We start from the raw sequence: 18,158 nt of genomic DNA on the forward strand, positions 1-18,158 counted from the left end.
CAGAGATTTAAAATTATATTTCTGTGATTCTTTCCAGAAGATAGAAGAAAATAATAAAATCTTATAAAAGAAAGTAATATAGAGACTATATTACCATGTTGTTTATCAATTACTGGTTTACATACTTTCTTTTCCTTTTGATCTCACCAAATAGCACTGTATGAACATTAGTACATTTGTGAAAGAGAACAGTATCACTCTTACCTTGGTAAATTATACAATGGTGCCATTCTAAAGCAGGCAACTACTGCTCTTTTCCTCTGTTTAGACAGCAGCTTATGCCACACTGCTTTTTTGGACCTCTGAGGATGCTCAACCTGTTATGTAAAATACATACGGAAAAATAAACAATGTGGCAATGTCCTCACTGTCTGGACACAGTAATATTAGTAAAAATGTTAGGTAACAGGTAAATCAAGCAGAAGTTAACAGAAGACTAATAGACTGTAAAAAGTGCTCTAGGCGGCGTTCAAGCAGTCAGCCAAATTGTAGAAACAGAATTTAGAAAATAAACTTAAAGCAAAAAACTCCCTTTCCTGGTATGAAATAATACCCTCTTTTTATTTTAAAACTTCATTCTACTTCTATCTTTTAGATAGAATTCTATCATCACAAAGGTCACCTCTCAGGAAACCTTAGCTTGTAATACCCTCATTCTATCCTTTATATGTAACTCTTTACTTATGTACAGGTAAATTGAGCATCTTCACATTGCCTCAGACTACGCTTTTAAAGAAATTGTCTTAAATTCAATCAATGTTTTATTTGTCATATTTACTATGATGAGCTATGACAGAAAGGAATTAACTTTCAAAAAGAGAGACAGGCACAAAGACTTAGGACCAGATCTCTTCCCTGAATCTGCACAGCTACAACGTATATAACATACTCCAAAACACTTCAGTTATATTTCATAGAATTACAGCTCTGTCTTCAGATACAGTCTCTTTTTGCATCCTGGCTTCACACTATCATGAGATGAAATTGGGTGTGCTCCCTCTTTATCTTTGGCTGTTTTAGTTTCTTTTTTTCTACATTTCATCCTTCCCTGGCTTCACACTATCATGAGATGAGATTGGGTGTGCTCCCTCTTTATCTTTTGCTGTTTGAGTTTCTTTTTTTCTACATTTCATCCTTCTTTCCGTCAGAAGAAAATTACCATTCTGGTACTGAAGAGCACCTGCATGTATCAGTATATAGCCTGACTGGATAACTGGGAACTATGAGTGTAGGCTGTGATATAGATCATTTCTTTCCTACAGCCTATTCGCTGTTTTTGTGATTTATTTCACAAATCTTCCATAGAGATTATAAAATTTGATTTAACCTACACAACTGTTGCAGAGTTAAGAGGGAAATGACTTTTGTGTGGGGTTGTTTGTTGGGGAGGGCATGTTTGTTTCTTTTACAGACGACTGTGCTAGTGGAATAATAGCTCCTCTGTCTTCCAACATTGTCAAAGAAGTCAATGGAAGTTAGCATCTCTACCCTCAATAACTTGGTTATTTTCCCCCTGTAACAAAATTAAGCATCATAGTTAAAATATGTAATGATGATGTGCGGAAGGGGAAGGAGGGAATGCGAGTGGCTGTGTGGTTCTTGGCAGCTGGCTGGGGTTAAACCATGACACATGATTCTGGTGTTTATGTAGACTTGGTATCTAATCTAAACTTGGTTAGCCATTTTAGTGAAATCCAAAAAATATTCATAGTTAAACAATAAACAGAAAAAAATACTACCAAGCATTCAGTGAAATAGGTAATTGTAAGATTAAATGGTGACAACTTCCTTCTAAAAGATAAAATACAAATGAAAAATATTTGTTAAGAGAAAGGACAAAAAACATTCACTGCAAACATATTTACAGTCACAAAACTAAGTCAGCACTAATAAATTAGAAGTTAGACAAATCCAAATGTGAAAGTTAGGTAATTAGGAATATCGGCACAAACAACTATAAACCCCTCTATACTTTCCCAAAAGAAATAGCCTCGGCCTATGCAAGCAGATTTCTGAAAACAATAAAAACAAAGAAATTAGCTGTGCATGGAAAGAAACTACAGAGAATGAACTGATCATTGCCAGTGCAATAAGGAAGGCATTCAGAGCATGTATATGTGGAGAACAGAGTAATTTTATATGGAAAGCATATAAAGGATTACTCAAAACCATCATAAAAACAGTTGCAGTGCTCACATAGTCATTATTTTTAAAGACACCAAATTAACAATTTCAGTAACAAAAGCATCTGAGCATTTGTCTACAGAAAATAAGTAAAGTCGTGGGGATAATCTTTAAACAAATAGGTGCAAGGTAGCCATAAAAATAGCAGACAGCATTTAATTGACAACGTCATTGTTTAAGTCTGACCAGAAGGAGTGATCTTAAATTTTGATCTGGTATTGCAATGGAAATAAATCCTGTTTTGTACTACTGATGGATTACATATGCTGTGAGACTAATCCTATGACAAAAAATGCAAAAGACAAGGATCATAACTTGGGTTTCACTCCCTTAAACAATTTCGCAAAACTACACAGGCTGAACCAATTCATACACATGATGGAAAAGCTAAAATGCCAGAAATCCAGAGATTGTACATGCTGTTTATACTCAAATGCAAGAGTCTGGTGCTGAATTTTGGAGCTCTGTATATTCTGATCAGTTTCCTTTCGGCTCAGTTAGCTTCGAAAAAAACAGGGTAAAAGACGACATTTTGCCTCCCCTCCCCGCTGCATTTCTAGCTTTACTTTCTTCTTCCTTCCTCACAGCTACCCCATATCCTTCCAAATCAACACCCATTCTCCTCTCTCTCACTCTCTCTAGTTAGCAAACCATGATTGACATGGATTTAATTCCATATTCTATCACTTTTTGCTTGCTGGGCAAACCATGATTGACATGGATTTACTTCCATATTCTATCACTTTTTGCTTGCTCCATGCATATTCAGCAACAGGTAAAATTTAGTGACTTCATCCCCATCTACCAAACTGTGTTGGGCTGTTGAGCTTGAAGCGAGTCCATATCAAGGCTGACAAACTATATGAAGAAGAGCTGTGTGATGCAACCAAGTCCATTTCAAGGCTGACAAATGATATGAAGAAGAGCTGTGTGATGCAACAGCCAGGATGCAGATATTCACATCAACACACATGCTGCAGAGTGCATATACAAGAACATTCACATATCTCTCAGGTTGCTACTTGACTGAAACAGTGATCTCATCACAATAGGATGAGAAACTTCCTGATATCAGATCTGAAAACTTGTGCCAAGCTTCTGATGGAAACCAAATAATCTAATGAGAGAGCAAGAGAACCTTGAATTCTCAAATATTCCCTTGAAAGGGGAAAAAAAAAAACCTGACTAAATTTTATATGCAGTCAGTTTATAGTCTATGGTGTGCAGCCAGCAGTGTTCACGTCAGTCACTAGGAATACCCTCCAAGTTAATGTTCTGTTTCTTCAGTACATTTTATAAAATCAAGAATGGAAAACACAAACTAAATCTAAAGTGCAAAATAGGCAACAATTTAATAAGGAAAATGGCAAAACTAATTTGTCAAGCAGTCTTTGACTTGTAAGATGTACCAACATAGCAGTTTTAAAGAATACTGCTAGTGAAAAGAAGGACACAAAATAAAATACAGAATTATTTTAAGGAAAGTTACTGTAGTTCAGTGAAAAAATCTGAGCTACTATGGAAAGCTCATATATGAATGCAAAATAATTAGAAAACACAATAGAGCTTTATGCCAGATTCTGAAAAACTTAAGAGATTCTGCAAAACTTTCTCAGAAAAAATGATTCCTCCACATTGCTTCTACAATTTCTTGAATGCAACAAGGAACATACAAGCTGGTTATACTGGCCAAAAAATTATTATTGGAGCTGCTGCAAACACATGGTGATCGATGTGACCACAATATTGGATTACAAAACACAAGACTAAGCATGCAAACTATAGCCATTAAAAAAAAAAAAGAATGCAACATTCAATACAGCAAGTGAGATTATAAATGAAAGGCTGAACACTTTCATTTATATTAAGAAGCTATGAAATTGGAAAAATTTGTCTAACCTGTTCCAGGTGAAACAGTACATTAGCTATATCAAGGACCCTTTCCACAGTCTTCTCCGGATCTGAGGAATCTTCAGCCCTATTTGGTAAATCTTTGTAAAGTGCCATCTGCCACCTAATGGCGGGATCCTCAAGCTGCAGAAGAAAGATTTCACATGTTACCAAGGCAAAACGTGCCAAATACAGAGTCAAACACTTTAATTAGTACAGAAGCTGCTTCAAAGGACAACAGAAGCACTTTATATTGTTAACTCACACCTTTCCAATCTAACCCATCCACTACACTGACTGTGAGAACAAAACTAAAGACTGATTTGTGCAATGTTTTATAAGAGCTTCCATAAAATCATAAAATGTTTTAGGTTGGAAGGGACCTTAAAGATCATATAGTTTCAAGGCATCTGCTATGGGCAGGAACACTTTCCACGAGACCGGGTTTCTCAAAGCCCTGCCCAACTTGGCCTTGAAGACTTCCAGGGATGGTGCATCCACAGTTTCTGTGGGCAAGCTGTTTCAGAGAACTAAAATGCTAATAATCATATATATAGCAAATGATCATGGGTCAACAAATAGCACTGGCACCAGCAATGAATATATTATTTGAGGAAAAATAATGAATATGACGTAGAGAGGCATAACTTTGTACACTGACTTCCCCATTCTTAAACCAAACACCATTGAAAATGTTGCTCTACTAGTAGGGATGACTTAAGTTTTCAGTCATCAAAATTAGTAATATTACTATTATTTATGTCTGTTAAAAATTTTTTTCCAGTTATTAGAAAATTCTAAAGAAATGAAAAGCGAATTTAGGAAAAGCTGAATTGAAGATACATTTGTTTACTAGACTGCTAATTATAAAGAACTGTAAGAATCAAAATGTGGTGGGTTTTCTTTTCTCTTTACATTTCATTTTTTTCTACTTCATTGATCTGTAGTTCTGTTTACAATTAGCAATCTCCTTTTTACTTTATTTTTTCTCCTCAGTCCTTCTGCTAATCAACACTGATGCAACACATTTAGCAACCATTTATTGTGCCAATGATACTGATGACAAATGCAATGCCTAACCCATTTTACTGAGTACTGGGGCCAGTGATCATTCCTCATCAGTTATTGTTTAAGTCACACTGGCCTGGACACCTAGAGTACTTAGAGGGCTAAACCCTACAGATTCGAACAGGACTTGAACTCAATGCCTACTTTTCTAAAACATCTTTGTGGATCCAGATTTCAATTAGTGCCTAAGATGAGACCATAATGCTAACTCACCTCAACAAAACATCTTACAATACACCATTTACTCAAGTTCCAGGAATGATTATAAACTTACACAGTTGTTCAATAATAGCTTATTACAACCTAGAAAGCCACAACTGGCAGGCATTTCTTCCACCTTTCGGCTTTTCCATTTCTTAACAACTGTCACATCCAGAGTCTCTGTGTGAGCATTTGACTGGATCATCATGAATGGATAGTCCACAAAATACTTTTTAATCACAGGTGGAGATGTCTTTTGATCTGAGGACTCCTCACATTCTACCAAGGTACAGCTTTTTTGTATAGGTAGTTTTCTAAGGGTATGAGTAGTTGACATTTGAAGGTGTGAATTAGAATGGCTGGAAGAAGATTTTGGTGACTTGAGCTTCATCCATGTCAAAATGAATGCAAGTTTCGTCATCAATTTCTTGAAATAAAAGGCTCGGTACTGAGTAACAGCATGCAGGCATGCAAGGAAAGGAAAGACAGAAACAGGGTGAAGACAAATGTAGACAAAGATAGACAAATGCATGAAATAGACGCCACAACATTAATAGCTAAAGATTCGCAAGGATGATTCTCAAACAGTGCAGTTTTCCAAAAGGAAATCAAGATAAATTACATTTTAGTTCTAACATAAACGACAGAACGTGGTGTCTGTGAGAATCAGAAGTGGTTAATAGAAAACACCATTTGAAGAAAGAATATTGCTATGGTTGGAAGAAAATGAGACTTTCAAAAAAGTGGTATTTTTCCTATGTTTTGAAAGCCACTTTACACAAACACCATTGTAACTGTTACATCTGAATTCAAAGCATTAAACAATAATTTAAATTATAAGACCATTTGGCCTACATTCTTTTTATGTCTGACTCAAGAAACATCAACCTTGACTGTACCTGCCATGTACTTGATTCCGTCACAATAGTGACTGACTACTAATGACATCAGAGAACTATGGAATAAATTGTATTGTACTTTGTATGTAACTACTAAATTTAAATATATATATATAACACTTTTAAGTAGTTAAGTTACATGCTTAGGTTTAATGTGAACTCTAGAATGTGTCAGCGATAAATTATTCATGAAAATATTTATTTTGAGCCATCGAGAACAAACTACTTAGCATTAGATAATAAATCATAATAAAGGTAATAAATACAATTTAAAAATGAAGTTTTGGACTCCCAGAAATACCGTATTTTTATCTGTAGTTGATAAAAATACTGTAGTTGATCACATACAGGGCAAAAGCAGAGCTTTTCAAAGCTAGTAAAGTAATACGCAAATATCTATCAAATAAAGCTAAATACAATAGCTGTTTAGCTTTGTTATCTATGTGTTATGTGGTTCTCTTTCATCTTCCACTGGGAATTCATTTTAGGATAGGAAAATCCAAAGTCACTGCTAAAAAGTTTAGAGCTGGAAAATCTGACAATGTGTACTTTGGATGAGCTTAAATTACTTCCTTTTTAATTATCAAGGCACTGTGAGATTCCATCAGTTTCAGAAATTTAAAAGCACTTTTATTCTTATGTAGTGTAAACAGAGGAGGCGATATGATGCTCAGCAATAGCAAACTTTTAATTGAAGCACAGGAAGTTTCTGAAGAGAAAGCACAGATCAAGGTATTAACACATATCATTACTTCCAGGCAACAAAGCAGTTAACATACTGAAATTTCTTCACAGCAGTACACAGAATGTAACACTGAATAAACAAAATAGAAACTGAAGTAGTTAAAACAGGAGGACAAGTGGTAAAAAGCAACATGAAATGCCAGGCAAGACTTACGTGGCTAACAAAATGACAGTATACACATACCGAAAATCTCTGAACAGAAATATCTATGTTCGACATTAATAAAATATTATTTACATTTATACACAAAATTACAACACCTTTAAGGTTGCTAGGTTCATGGCACACACATTGCTTAAGTACTGCTGCTCATTAAGTTCTTTGGAAATTATCTTTTCCTCCTAGTACTTTGCATGTGTGTTTCTTCTGCTTCTCAGTACATGCCAATGTTTGCTACATAAGGTTAAATATTTCAGCCTTATTTTAGGATTTAACCAAAACTTTTGTTTTCAGTGGCTAGTTTTTCTATGTGCAGTCCCTATAATTTAAATCTATTGGATTTTTATTAAAAACACTAATTGTTAGCTTTGCAAAATGATGCATCTTCTTGTGAGCTCCCAGAAACCCCAACCTCCACATAATCTTGCTTGACATAGCAGCAATATATAACATGATGGGAAAAAGATTAATCTTCACACATTATTCAGGAAGAACCATCCCATTATCTATGTGCAGTCCCTATAATTTAAATCTATTGGATTTTTATTAAAAACACTAATTGTTAGCTTTGCAAAATGATGCATCTTCTTGTGAGCTCCCAGAAACCCCAACCTCCACATAATCTTGCTTGACATAGCAGCAATATATAACATGATGGGAAAAAGATTAATCTTCACACATTATTCAGGAAGAACCATCCCATTACCATCACATTACATTACAGACCATCACATTACAGAAAATAATAATTGCCATGCACTGATTGCAGTGGCATCTAGACTTTGGATGATTCTTAAATACCCATACAGGGGAAAAAAAGGCCTGATTTTCAATTCACATGTTTACTCTCTTGTGACTTTTTAATGACGAGCACTGGAAATACTAGTCAATTTTTTTCCTTGAGGTGAATAAAACATGGGGCAGGGGGAGAAGGTAAAGGATAATCCTAAATAAAGCACCATCCATAGGTACAATTCCATCTTCCTTCAACAGAGGAGAAATGCACATCATATTATTACATTTCCATATTATTCCTTCTTTGTCATTCCTTCAAGCATTAACAAAACAGTCCAACTACACTGGCTGCTTCAGGATTTTTTCCCTAGGGCTATTCATCTGGCACTAAGTGAAATTCAATAATAAAAATCTACACTTTTTCCAAAATACCTTCTTTTTCCTGGGCTGAAAGCCAGGAACAAAACAGAGCAAAGGGGAGATTTTTCATTTTACAGAGTAAGCCAAAGTGGATGTTTCCCTTTCCTTTACACTAAGACGATACTAAGGTGATACTAAGCAACTCCAGTTATAGAAGGTGGAGTTTAAACAGTGACAGACCTTGCTTCCATGTCCAATTTCATATTAATGGTGTGCATAGGAAAGGATTTGAAGGGCCATGTGTTATTATATATAATGCATATACACAGACATTAAAAACCGAACATTTAACAACTGACATGAACAAGCTACTTGACAGAAGAGAAAAAAGGACTACAAGTTATCCTAACGAACCAAGGCAGGTTGCCATTATAGGCACCAACAAATGAATTCAAAGGAAGAAAAATCATGCTTAAAAACTGTATATAGATTACCTTGCCCTGAAGATGAAGATTACTGCGGATGACATCTCGTACTTCATCTTCAGTATCTTTCTGCCAGTAGATTAGAAATCATATAAATTAGGAGTTGAAAGTAACTAGGAAAAGCTGTCATTCATACAAATGCCCACCTTAGGCTTCATCAGATTAAGAATAAAACTGACAATGTGGAAACCTGAGGAAAACCTCAGAGATAAATCTTTTTGTCTCAGCCCAAAACATGTTTTTGGATGGCATCATACATATTTGTTCCCAGTAACACACTAAATGCAATTCTGAATTAAAATTACTAGTATACACATAACTGAATTTGTTGCACAAGTAATTTGATGACCCAGTCAGTGCCTATCTACTGTGTAACCAGTTTTTGTGCACACTGATGTTTATAATAAATCTTACAGTCAAGTTCAGGCACAAGTAGTTACAGGCATCTTATTTCCCAAACTTGAGAGAACTGAAACTCAAATAACCAAATAAGACCAACATGAACAGAGCTTTCTCTGATTTTATTTCTGTTTCTTTTGGAGATCTTTTTTTTTCTTTATAGCATTCAGTTCAGCTGTCCAAAGGTCATATAACCCACCAGGGTATATAAAGCAGCATAGCTTGAGAAAAGAGTATATTCCAAATTACAATAACATTATTGCACTGTGAGATTACACCCAGAAGAATCACTTTTAAGTCAGTTTCCCCCTACAGAAATTCTTGCATTCACATGAGAGGGATCAAAAGGAATTATTATATTGGGCATAGAAGTTAGGAAACATCTAGTTCCTAATTTTATTTCCAAATTGAAGCTTCCTAAAATATAACATACACAACTTAGCATTATAACTTAAGAGAGAAAAATAACTTTTAATTTAAGAATGTTATCTCTATTCATATACTGATCATTTAGAAAATAAGCATGTCCAAGCCAAAATGGTTTAAACCCTGAGAACAATATGTAGATAATTATCTACCATAATTGTCCATTGTGTCTTTATGCAACAGAATTAGAGTCTTGATTCTGTGTGTCATGCTGTAAGAATGAACACGGGACAAGGGGAATATTCAAAGAACTTCATTAGTAAAATAGCTTTTAGAAGGGCAAAAAGAGCACCTACCATGCTAAATCGGTTTTTGGCCAGTGAAATTAGCTCTTGGTCTCCAGGAGCACAAATGTTTAGGCCGATGGGAAGTAATCTCTTCAGTGCTGCCACAATGAGAGAGGTCTGCAAAGAGTACCGGTCACCTTTCCGCTTCATCTTCTTCCTCTCCTGGTCAGTAACTGCTGCCTGCAGCATAGAGCAATCATGAAAAAAATACAATATTATATAAATTAAAATAAAGTTAAATAAAGAATTGTAGCATCAACTTTGTACCTGTTTCTGGTTTGATAATTTTGGGTTAGGGCTGGGGTTAGCCATTAGGGTCAGGGTTAGGGTTAGCCAGTAGACTTAGCCATTAGGGCTCCTTGCCCTTTGCAAATTCAATTAAAAAAAAATTTTACACTACCTTAGACATCTTAGATTTGGTGTCACTGATAAGGAAAGACATGTTGTTGATTTCATTTTGTACCACAAAGTTCTGCTCTTCCCTTTTGAAATTCTGGAAATACACAGAAGATCTCTGTTAAAATCACTTATATAAGGAATCTATCTAAACAGACCCTAAATAACAATATAAATTAACTGGACATCTGTACAATCCACAGGATAACAGAAGGACAGTAAAAATTAAGAGATGATTGATAATGTCCTTGTATTTCAGCTTTATTTACATGGCATAGCTCAGGTGGTTGTATGTTGGGGTTTTTTTCCCCATGGGAGAGGCAAAAAAATGCTTAGCTATGAAACAGCCATTATAAAAATCTCACTCCTCCTCTAATTCACTATAAAAATGTTGTCTGGGCTTTCCCTTACTAGTGAATTATCCATTCAATCTTTTATCCCATTATAAATTTCCACTCCATTCAGACACAAACTCTTTTAATAAAAGACTGAATTTATGAATGCACAAGTAATTTGATGATCCAGTATCTATCTACTGTGTAACCAGTTCCTGTGCACAGTGATGTTTATAACAAATCTTACAGTCAAATTCAGGCACAAGTAGTTATAGGCATTTTATTTCCCAAACTTGAGAGAACTGAAGCTATGGCAGAAAAATAAATTTAGTGTAGACAACAGTCCATACAGAGATCTAATGCCAGAAACTACTTAGTCTCTTTTGCTTTTTTAGTTCTTTGTGTTCCAGTATTCACTGAGCTGTGTTATAATTTCAGCAGTATCAGTGCTTATTAGGTGCCTGATTAGGTTTGTTTATAAAAAGGCTATGGGGTCAAAATAATTGAAAAGAGAAAAAACACAATGAGCTTAATCTATTAAAAAGACTCCACCAAAACTAACATAAAACTCACAACAAACAAACCAGAATTTGTAAGAAAAAAACATCTACAGTGTTACTATGCTACAAAATATCTATCAACAATTTGCCATTTCGAAACTGTGAGAAATCCGAAAGTCATTAATACCTTTCCAGCTGTAGTTTCACTTCCATCATTAAGTGTGTTTTACAAACATAACCACTAAATAATTGATCTACCTATCAAGTAACCTCAATTAAAGCAAGTATTTATCAGGATATTACTTACATGAGACTTTGACCAGTAAATGAAGACCTCAGCCACCATGCGGAACAACTCTTCTGCTTCAGGGTTGGGCTCTTTCAGCCATTTTGCCCTAAAATTTGGTAAAAGCATGAAAATGCAGATAATCCTCACAGTCTTTATGCTTTGAAATCAGTTTTCAACATTTTACAAGAATACAAGTCAACAAAACCAAGCATGCATGCTTTTAATCCTTTCTGGTAGCAGTGGCTTTCCTATTTAAAACCCTTAAAATCCTTTTACATTAATCCTATATCTAATCCTATATACATGGATTGCAACATTTTTTCTTCTGAAAAAGACCCCAGCTCCTCCTAAAAGTCATAAAGCATTAGACTGAGCAGCTTTGAGATTGACAGACTGAGTAAAAGCCACTTTAATTCAGTGCTAGGCATATCAAGGGATAAGAGACAATATCAATAAACAGGAAAGTTTTATGAGATTCCTTGACCTATTCCTCTCCACATACCTGTTATAGTCCACAAATCTAATCAACAAAGGGTAGAAGGCATAGAGGTCCCGTGCCAAAGTGGTGAACTCATCTAGGATGAGCAGTTCAGCCTCCGACATGTCACCTCTGCCTTCTGCTCTTAGATGTTCTTCATCCGATACAACCACTGCTGCTTTTTTCTTTAGTTTATCCATCAGTGGAAGGAAGTGTGTCTTTAAGAGCTGTGGCTTCGCTTTGCTTATGATGGGCTGGGAAAACACTATTTAAGGCAATGAATATTATAATATATACTGGGCCACAAAATATAAATAAAAACTTTTACCTTTTCCCACTTTCTTGAATCTTATTTCTAGGCTACAGAGTAAAATCCTGCCCCCATTGAAATCAGCAGAAATTTTGCCAAGAATTAAATGTGGTCAGGATTTCACAAAGTCAATTCAGTTCGTCATTATGAGGGCAGAAACTGCAACTTCACAGACTAAGCTTGCTAGATCACAAAACTTGAACTACCTCTTTCCTGGTATTCTGCCAGCATAGTATCTGTCTGCAGAGTTTTACTGGGTAATGTAGAAGTTTTTGGTTTTTTTGCTTTGCAAAGTGGAACTGGAAAGCATGCTCAGGTGATTTGCAATCCTATGGAAACAGCCTAACTGCAATTCTTATCCACATTAGGAAGGGTTGTATGCAGTCAAAATTGAGACTGATTCAACTACCCATCTCAGGCTTCCTAACACAAGTTTTTTGCAAATCTACTCATAAAAACAAATACATACATTAACACTTCATCTGAATCCACTAGTATAAAACAATTTGTAAAATATTGATTAAATTACAAAGAATTTCAGGCAGTTCACACTTATCCTTAGATTGCATTACATTACTAACCCTCAAAAGACTAAGAATTCAGACTGCTACTATGAATGAAATTACTACTACGGTAAGTACTGAAAAGTCATAATAAAGTCTAATTGAAAAACTGAATCCACACCACTGAAGTGACTTTTCCTTAGAGATTGTTACAGTGAGAAACAAACTGTTTTAAATAAATTTTAAGGTCTTATCACAAAAAAAGTAAATCTAAGGATCACAAAAATGACATGAGCATTTCCGCATTTCATTGTAATGGATATGCTAGATATACACCTTCAAATCCACATTTTAAAGATACAGCAACCATACAGTACAGCAAGGAACTGCATAATTCCTGCAAATGGAAACTTGCTAATATGTATCTATAGTCCTTGAATTCAATATACTAGAAAATGCATATGTGTATATTCCGAGGGAAAAGAAATAGTCCAATGTACCACTTATATTAAGAGATTAAAACATACTGCTTACACTACTTTATACTTAGTGTTTCTGGTTCATCAAGGTCTGTATTGTTTAAAAATGTAAAAACATGAGCTTTGTTCTACTCCAGCTTTAACAGGGTAAATACAGAGTAATTCAGAATGAGTTTATATATATATATTCTGAATACACACACGTTTAATTATTTATTTGCTTTTACATCTTACCTGCTAATCTCTTCATCCAGGCTCCTTCATCAATACCAAGGTTGTTATAGATGATTTTCAATATGTTACCCAACAGAGTGTTCATATGCTCTGATGTCAAGGCTGTGCAACACATTTCAGCCTTGTCGGGATTGTTTTCCGGCCCATGCTCCCACCAGTGTGACATGTAACTACATAGCATAGGTAGTATTACTTCCATGATATGTGGCATTTGCGTGTAACGAATACCAGACTCTGCCAGTTCCACGATTTCTTCCATTAGCTTCACCAAGGAAGGAATATTTGGGCAGACCTCTTCTACACTAGCAGGCAAATTGAGAACTATTGAAAGAAACCAAAACAATAAATTGAGTAATAGAGGGGAAATTATTCTTTTCAATTGCTATTCAATACAACTTCTGGTTTCTATTTGCATTTACACCCTACTGATCCAAAAGAAAAAAAACCAAACACAATAAACCCCACATCCTTTCATACCACTGAGCAATAATGTGTTTATATGTAAGTTGCAATAATAGAACTTTCTACATAAAAATAATGCCTATATGGAAGCTTCAACAATGTAGTCACTACAGAATGATTTCAGAGATATCAGATGCACTTTTCTATATTTAAAATAAAGCTTAAATTTCAAAATTTATTCCAACAAGATTTGCACTTGAGGAAAGAAATTCTCTTCTCTTGAAATATCTCTCAACAACACATCAGATGAGACCTGGAATGCTAAGAGAAGAAAAAAATCATTGCCTGTCATAATGAATTGAGCACACTTGAGAAACTGATTCTAGAGGTGAATGTAAGTGTTTATGTTTCAAGTTATTTGAATTATTAGTTCCTTCCTCAGAAAAGGCACTGCAGTTGCCTTTATTTTTGGAGGCAGTTTCTTGCATCTACAAATAAATATCTGTAAGCCCAACTATTCGATCTTGAATGTCTAACATCCTGACATAGACATACAACGGCATACACAGATATCTACAGATCAAAAATTTAGCTTGCAATTTAAGAATACAAATATTTGTACCAACATAGCCTAAGGCTTGTCTCTTTTTGAAAAACATTATCTTCTGTTTAGATCCAATACATTCTAAGTGGACATTGCAGTCTCCTTAAAGCTTAGTGCACCTTTCAAAATTAAATTAAATTTTCTGTTAAAAATCACTGAAAATGGATTGTCCTTCTAGATGTATTAAAATAGCTGAATATATATATACACAAACATATACTGTCATCTATATGTATATGTGATATAATTCATACTCAGCATATATGCAGAGCTTATACAGTTTTCCTGTAACTTGCATTTATTGCAGTAACAGGTAGTGCATATGACCTTATTAAAAAATCATGTTACAGCATAAGAAACATCAAGAGTTTCAGAGTAGAAAAAGAAGGTATATGCACAATAAACATACATAATGTTACTGGAAAGTATCTGTAATGTCTTGTATCTCAAACAAAATATAAAACAATCAACAAACTACTCTGCAATGTATTTACTTTCTAAGGGCATAATATGTAATTAATACAGGCAAAGGTATTTTGCTTCAATTGCAAGTATGTATGTTTTAGGGACCTAATATCATATATACAAACTGAGGAACCAAAGTTTCTGATGAGAATATATAATTTCATCACCAAATAAATCTGAGGTACTAAAAATGTGCAAAATCCCTTCACTAGATTGATTCCAAAGTGGCATTTTGAGAGTGGTATCTCAAAATTAAAACACCAGTAACACTAGAAACATAAAATAATCAGTTTTACCAGACTTAGCCCATTGATTTAAAAGAGAAATACAGCCAAGATATTACAACAAAATTCTTGCACTATAAAATAAATGCAAAAATACATGTATTGAGGCAAGCAGCTTTTATAGTGAAATCATGTTTTCATAACCATCATGTGAGTTTCTGGAAATACCTGCTCTGTCTCTTGCATTCTTGGTATTGTAAATTGAGTAGATATTATGCTTGTTCAAATGAGTTTCCAAAAAAGCCACAGGAAAGGCACCTGAGAAAGCAGCCAAACATTCTCCTAGTGCTGATCGTTGCCTGGGAATTAACAAACGTCATTAAGTATACACAGCTTTAAACAGAGAATCACAGAATGGATAAGCTTGGAAGGAAGCACCAGTGGGATCATCTGATCATTGATGACTGACTACACCTCATAGTTTTATTCTAAGATGAATATATTTCAAAGAGATAAGCCACTACATTATTAGGATCACCAACACAAGGACAGGCAATTGAAATCCTCTGCAAATATGTGAATGAAATGTTAAGATATAAAATGTTAAAGGTGGCCTACTTCGCTTAGAGCAAATGAGGAACATGCTGGGAAAACCCAAAGTAATTGCAACAATGCCTTCTGTTCTATTACTTCCCTCTCAGCTTTACTGACTTTATAATCCATACTATTAAGAAAAAGCTACCAGACAGAACAAGAGACCAAATACAGCTGTCCTTTTATTTCAATGATATTTCCTTTTTCTGAGATACAGTGATAAACACTTTCATGCTTGGTCCAGCATGGAAATCAAGTTCTTTAGTGAGTGGAAAGTGGCTTCTAATTATCAATACATCTGAAAGTTTTTTGCAAAAATATTGCTTTAATGTCTTGAAATATATGACCACATTTATTTTATAATCAAAAATTCCTTCAGTGTGTCAAAATTGTGTAAAGCCTGTCTCTAGGAAGACATAAGTGATCTCCTGTCACTTCACTTGGATTCTTCAGCAGACATTTAAATCTCTTCTTTCTGATTTCAAATTCAATTGATCACAGCAAATTTTAGAGAGGTGAGAAATCCTTAGCTGCTGAGGCTGAGTTACATAGGTGGCAGAAACGCAAGAGAATCTGAATCTAGGACAACTTCCAAGTTAAAAGAAAAAAGGCCTCAGAACTGATCTTGTGATTTAACAAGATTCATCTTCAGTCTGTAGTTTATCTCATTTTCATAGATTTTATTCTTTCTAGATATAACTCATTAAGCTTAATTTTGTTAAATCTAACTTCATTCCTACTATTATTTATGCTGTTTGGTCTTTCTTCCTTTTTTTTTAAACTTTTCATCATGTCTTCATAAGCAAAATATCCATCCATCGCACACACCCAAAAAGGGCATGGTATGTGCTTTTCAATTGTGATGATGATCGTAGACAATCATATACAAAAAGTTGTCCCTATTTTGTCTTAAAAGTAAATCCCATATCATTTATTTGTCAAATAGCAAAAGCAATTACTTTTATATCCTTAATGAAATTAATGAGGCCTGATTTTCTAGAGATGTGGTTTTTTTGATTCAAATATTGGTCAAAACCTTTCTTCATGTCTCCTATAGACTGACACCAAGTAAGCAAGGGTATGTCATGTGGCTGCTCTGCAGTTGTTCACAGGTTGATTTGCTGAACAGTGTGACTTCCTAGACAGTGAACTTCCTAGATTACTTCTGCCAGTATCTGAAATGTATGAGTTCTGTTGAGCCTTCCTGCAGAATAGTGCTAGGCACTATAATGCAACTATTCAGTTTTAAGAACTGAATTATCTAGGTATGTCTATTTTTTTGTCAAACATGGTTTACAAAGATGAAATGTAACTTGGAGAGGGGTTAGCAGATACATAGATGCATAAAAAAAATCTATTATAAAGCCTCATTTCCATGGGTAATTAAGCTGGAAAAGAAGCAATGTTGAACAACTAACAAATTAAATTAAATCTAGGGTAATGAGAAAGTAATATATATTACAATTAAACATTATAGAATAATTATAACAATTGCTGATCTGAATGACATAATTTTACAAGTCCTCATGTGACCCTCAAATCAAGTGCTATTTATTGTAAATTCAGGTGATATAATTTGCAATTTTTGTTTTAAGAAATATATTTTGACAAATATGTAAGGCAATATTTCAAGTGTATTATAATAAATGCAGCTGCATTCCACTTAGCATCTGAGGACTCTTTTTTCTCTCAAGATATCTTTCCAACATCAACCTCTTCCTATATTCATTTCTGAACTGTATATTCATGATACTAAATATAAACACAAATATTAGAAATAGAACACTTTTTCTTCTTACCGCTCCACATAGATACTCTTGCTGGTTCCCAGAGCATATAAACTGGCCAATATTCTGTAACAGGAGACCTGAACATCTTCCACTAAAGAGAAGAAGAAAATGATAGGCATAAAGAGATTTTGCTATGCAACACATTTTCATAGAATTAAAATAAATTTATTTTGACTGAATTAATAATATTAAGCTATCAAAGGCAATTCACAGAAATAATTTGCTAGCTACTAAAAGTCTTTGGACCACTGAGTGCTATAGTTCTTACTCAAAACTGGCATTTACTTCAATATCAAGCTACCAGCTGAGGCAGTAAACATATTTCACTAGTGCACTAACTTTCTGAAATGAATGGCATACCAACTCTTTATATGTGACACCTAATTGCCTAGTCTGAAAATTTATTAATTTGATAGCTATAAAGAAATGTGCCAGTGAATCTTCTCTAGTTTGTCTGTAGCACTTAATGGAAAATGAAATAAAGTCCTGAAAGCAAAAAAAAAAAGGTTTTAGGGCATAAATCAATTTACAAAAGTAACACTACTGTAGAAAAGAAAGGCTATCCCGTTAAACAGATATTTAATTATTTTAATTAGTTTTTGTGGGGGTTTTTTTATAAATTTAGGCACAGATACCAACTAATAGCATGTACTTAATTTACACTTTAGACTGACATAGGAGTAAAAAAAAAATCCTTTAGCATTTATGAATACTTCA

At 34.4% G+C, this 18,158-nt stretch overlaps 1 protein-coding gene across 1 annotated transcript in view; it reads right to left on the reverse strand.

Moving 5' to 3' along the window:
• Positions 1-18,158, reverse strand: part of RYR2 (ryanodine receptor 2 (cardiac)) — a gene marked incomplete at its 5' end in the record, with an annotated part of 271,378 nt that overhangs the window by 49,604 nt on the left and 203,616 nt on the right. Inside the window, 10 exons of the mRNA XM_009069811.1 lie at positions 205-317; positions 4,084-4,218; positions 8,736-8,795; positions 9,848-10,018; positions 10,239-10,331; positions 11,377-11,464; positions 11,861-12,101; positions 13,363-13,683; positions 15,286-15,416; positions 17,451-17,532. Coding sequence (XP_009068059.1) covers positions 205-317; positions 4,084-4,218; positions 8,736-8,795; positions 9,848-10,018; positions 10,239-10,331; positions 11,377-11,464; positions 11,861-12,101; positions 13,363-13,683; positions 15,286-15,416; positions 17,451-17,532 — 1,435 coding nt within the window. The remainder of the gene's footprint in view (positions 1-204; positions 318-4,083; positions 4,219-8,735; positions 8,796-9,847; positions 10,019-10,238; positions 10,332-11,376; positions 11,465-11,860; positions 12,102-13,362; positions 13,684-15,285; positions 15,417-17,450; positions 17,533-18,158) is intronic.

Source organism: Acanthisitta chloris, unplaced genomic scaffold (assembly GCF_000695815.1).
Source record: "Acanthisitta chloris isolate BGI_N310 unplaced genomic scaffold, ASM69581v1 scaffold650, whole genome shotgun sequence".
NCBI classification, from domain to species: Eukaryota; Metazoa; Chordata; class Aves; order Passeriformes; family Acanthisittidae; genus Acanthisitta; species Acanthisitta chloris.